The sequence below is a fragment of the Propithecus coquereli genome, unplaced genomic scaffold, assembly GCF_000956105.1.
Source record: "Propithecus coquereli isolate 6110/MARCELLA unplaced genomic scaffold, Pcoq_1.0 Scaffold108, whole genome shotgun sequence".
In the NCBI taxonomy this organism is placed as follows: Eukaryota; Metazoa; Chordata; class Mammalia; order Primates; family Indriidae; genus Propithecus; species Propithecus coquereli.
Genome location: NW_012134747.1, coordinates 5,648,895 through 5,652,731, shown reverse-complemented (window position 1 = coordinate 5,652,731; position 3,837 = coordinate 5,648,895). Strand labels below are relative to the sequence as shown.

The 3,837-nt window shown below is 34.1% G+C and overlaps 1 protein-coding gene across 1 annotated transcript in view; it reads right to left on the bottom strand.

Annotated features, from left to right (window-relative positions):
* MIOS (missing oocyte, meiosis regulator, homolog (Drosophila)) overlaps positions 1-3,837 on the bottom strand; it is a 54,921-nt gene that overhangs the window by 30,014 nt on the left and 21,070 nt on the right. Inside the window, exons 3-4 of the mRNA XM_012647892.1 lie at positions 1,368-2,701; positions 948-1,046 (exon numbers count right to left, since the gene is read on the bottom strand). Of these exons, the coding sequence (XP_012503346.1) occupies positions 948-1,046; positions 1,368-2,661 (1,393 nt within the window). The 5' untranslated portion in view covers positions 2,662-2,701. The remainder of the gene's footprint in view (positions 1-947; positions 1,047-1,367; positions 2,702-3,837) is intronic.

The following is a 3,837-nucleotide window of genomic DNA, read 5'->3' as shown; positions in this document are numbered from 1 at the left end:
CAGCTTGACTTGGGCCCAAATTTGACTACCAAAAGCTAGGGAACAAATCCTAGGTCACAGAGATATAGGATGAGCATCCCAAATCTGAAAACCCAAATTCTGAAATGCTTCAAAATCTGAAAGTTTTTAAGCACCAGTGATGCTCAAAGGAAATGCTGATAGGAACATTTTGAATTAGGGATGCTCAATCTGTAAATATATAGTGCAAATATTTCAAAATCTGAAAAACTCTGAAAACTGAAACACTTCTGGTCCCAAGCCATTTTGGATAAGGGATACTCACCCTGTAACTATAATTCAAAATTCAATTACAATAAAAAGAATAAGAACTGTTTAAACCCGTGAGTGAAAAATAAATTTGGTTTTTGTCACTGTTTTATTCTTAGTTTATCAATTTCAAGTGTACATTAATCAATTCATTCACTAATTCATCAAGAACTATTTCAGGTATGGCTCCTTCAGGTTACTCCATACTTCACATCACAGTTATAGTCCTTGCCATTAGATGGCTCTAAGAAAGTATTTGGGCAGCAAAATAAAAAGGGGTCTTCTTCAACTAGAGATCTTTTAATGTAGTGTTTAAAAAGCAAACTGCTGTGATAAAATCTGAACTATCAGCATCTTATAATATAAATCATCTGGTAAAAAACCTCTCAAATTAGACCTTCAAAAAAATAACACTGAATAAATGAATGATTTAAAAAAGTCAACATCACTTCAAAGAACCAAGACTCACTGCAAAAAGAGTTTTGGGTAGAAATGCAATTATGCATTTAACACAAAAATTCACTAAAATATCTAATCAGAAAACCAAAAAAAGAAAAAGGATATTTATGTCCACAATCTTGAAATAAATAAATAGGTAATTTCCACCAAATGATGGGGGACAAAAATAAGAGCACAAAAGTTATAAACATATTGGAGAAAATAAAATGAAATTTTCTTACCCAAAGATGATTTTACAATTGATTTAATTCCTGCATAAACCAATGATCCTTTGTTGCCTGGAGATTTCTGATCCATGTCTTCTGTGTATTGCTTCATAAGTATTTAAATGCATAGGAAATACTAGTGATGATGCATAATAAAATATTTAAAAGCTACATTTGATTTGGAGCCAATTCATAGGCATCAGTGCAAATAAGGTGGTTCTACTCTACTGCAGAAATACACTTTTCCTCCTCTTATACAATCTACAAAGCTGTATTTTAAGTTCAAGAGTTTTAAACAATTTTACTTCATAGTTTTAGTATTATGGAACTTGTATTTGTATATAAAACATTCAGCGTATTTAGACTGACCTTTCAGCAAACTTTAAGAACATGTCTACCTGATTCACCTCACAAAATTAACAATGCAAAGGATATAGTGCAGAGTATACCAGAGTGACTTGAGCTGTGGATCATCATTTCCAGCTAAAACGTGGTTTCTCCACACCTGCTCTGTATCAAGTCCATACCTTGACAAAGCCCGAAGGCGCATCTTTGTTGCTATATCTTTTTCCAAAGAATTATCATTTTCTTCTTCTGCACATTCATACAAATGACGACCACAAGCCCACATTAAAGATGTAATTGGGCTCCAAGCAAGAGATATTCTTTCAAAAACAGTGAAGTCAGACATTGTTCGGTTGGGAGTTACTACTATCATTCGATTTTGACTTGTTGGATGCCATGCAAAGGAAGCAATGTAATTGTCACAAGGTTGCACACTTCTTTCAATTATTGTGGGTTCAGTTTCATCTCCAATGGGAGTGGGTGTATGCTGCATATCATACAATCTAATAATATTACTATCCCTTGTTAAAGTGGCAAGTAGACCAGTCCTGGTTGGACACCATGCTACTTTTGTTAAGGGTTTTGGTTGTTCGGTCAATGTCAAAACTGGCTTCTCAAATTTTCTAAGATCCCATATTGCAACCTGACCTTCATAGAAGGAAGCAACACGATCATGGAAGTATGGGTCTACTGTTACCCCCTGAACAGCTTTTGTATTTACAAACATCTTTTGGCTTGTATTCCGAAGATCAAATATGGCTAGGTTACGATGCATACCAGCAAGGAGAAGTTTCTGGTCTCGTGGAAGCCAACAAAGAGAGAGACAAGCATCATTCTGTCCTAATTCATAAAGTGGTTTTGTTACTAACAATGTTGTTTCAGTTTCACCTGCTGAAAGTCTCACTTTTTCCATGGGAACTATATCAGGAGTATATTTGCTACAGATATCCCATATTAGCACTGAAAAGTCAGCTCTGTGTTTATCTAGGCCAGCAGCAAGCCAGTTACTATCCAGAGGATTCCATGCAAGGGTATTGCACTGTCGTGCATGTTTTGGAACAAATTCTTTTCCTATCAAATCTTTGAATTTTGAGTTATGATCTTGACCAAGACTTGTAAGTACAACTCGGCCATTTGCTTGTCCAACTGCTAGGAGACATTCAGGATCATAATTGAGATACCAGGCAACGCATTTCATATAGGGTGTATCTGAATTTATTGACAGTAATGTAGCCGCAGAGTCTTCAGATAAACGTAAAGATCCAGCTTTGAGTTCTGAATTCACAGTAGATTCCACATGATAAAGACTTAGTTCTGAGTCACATACAACAAATCTATCAACCTGGTGTGGTGCCCACAAAATATCAGGTTTGGTACCGCTCATGTTTATTGATGTGGTCAAAGAGTCCAGTCAGGTCCATTCACTGAAAATGTTAAAAATAAAAAGTTTTAAAATATTAACAAAATATAATTCTTAAGTTGAATAAACTTTCAAAAAGTCAGGAAATTTTCTATACCAGAACCCTCTTTTTCAATATATTTGTATTTCTTCTCTCTATCTGCTATGAATTCAAGAAAATATTTATTGTTAAAAAGGGAGAAAGAAGAGCAACCACTTTCTCTAATAAAATGAACTGGCAGGAATCTTTGAGAATCCCATCCTGGCTTTATTTCCTATGATCAGTTATCTTAATTGCATTGTTAAACTAGTACGTTCAGTTTAACTTCAGGGTTATATCAACTTCAGTGCAGTGAGCAAATTAATAAGTAACATCCCTTTGAAGGGCAGAAAACTTAAAGCATTATGAATCATGTTCCTAAGTAATAGCTTAGAGCAGCACTGTCCAAAAGAATTTTCTGCAATGATAGAAATATTCTACATACTTGTTGCCACATGGCTACTGAACACTAGAAATGTGACTAGTTCAAATTTTAATTTTAATATAAATAGCCACATGTGGCCACCACAATGAACAATGAAGATTTAAAGTACAATGCCATACTAAGACAATTTTCTTCTTCAACTTTCAACAAGAAGCAGCAGCCTTTTATGGCAAAATAAACATTGTAATGTATTGAGCAAACATGAGTTCTATTTTTAGCTCTGTGGTATATTAGTTATATTCCTTGGAAAGGTCATTGAATGTGGGGGAGGCCTTTGTTTTCTCATTTATACAATATATAGATGTTGGTTTAGATTACTATTTCCCAAACCTCAGTCATGTATCACCTGTGCTGTTAATATTTTTCTTTAAACTGACTTTTAAAATCTGAAAATTGACTTTAATCTCATCATAAAGTCCATGAATCATGGGTATGCTATGCTAAGGATATTTTTTTCTAACATATACTAAAATAAACATATAGCTATTAAAAATGCTTGATTGTGTTTTATCTAAAATTCATCCCATTTACACCCAGGGGTAGGCACACACACTTTGGGAAAATGAATTAAGCGATCATTAGAGGCTCTTTTACTTTTCAATTCTATAAACCTTAAATAAGTATTAAAAATGAGATCTTTGAAAAAATAAAGTCTAGCAGTGGAAGCACAAACTAA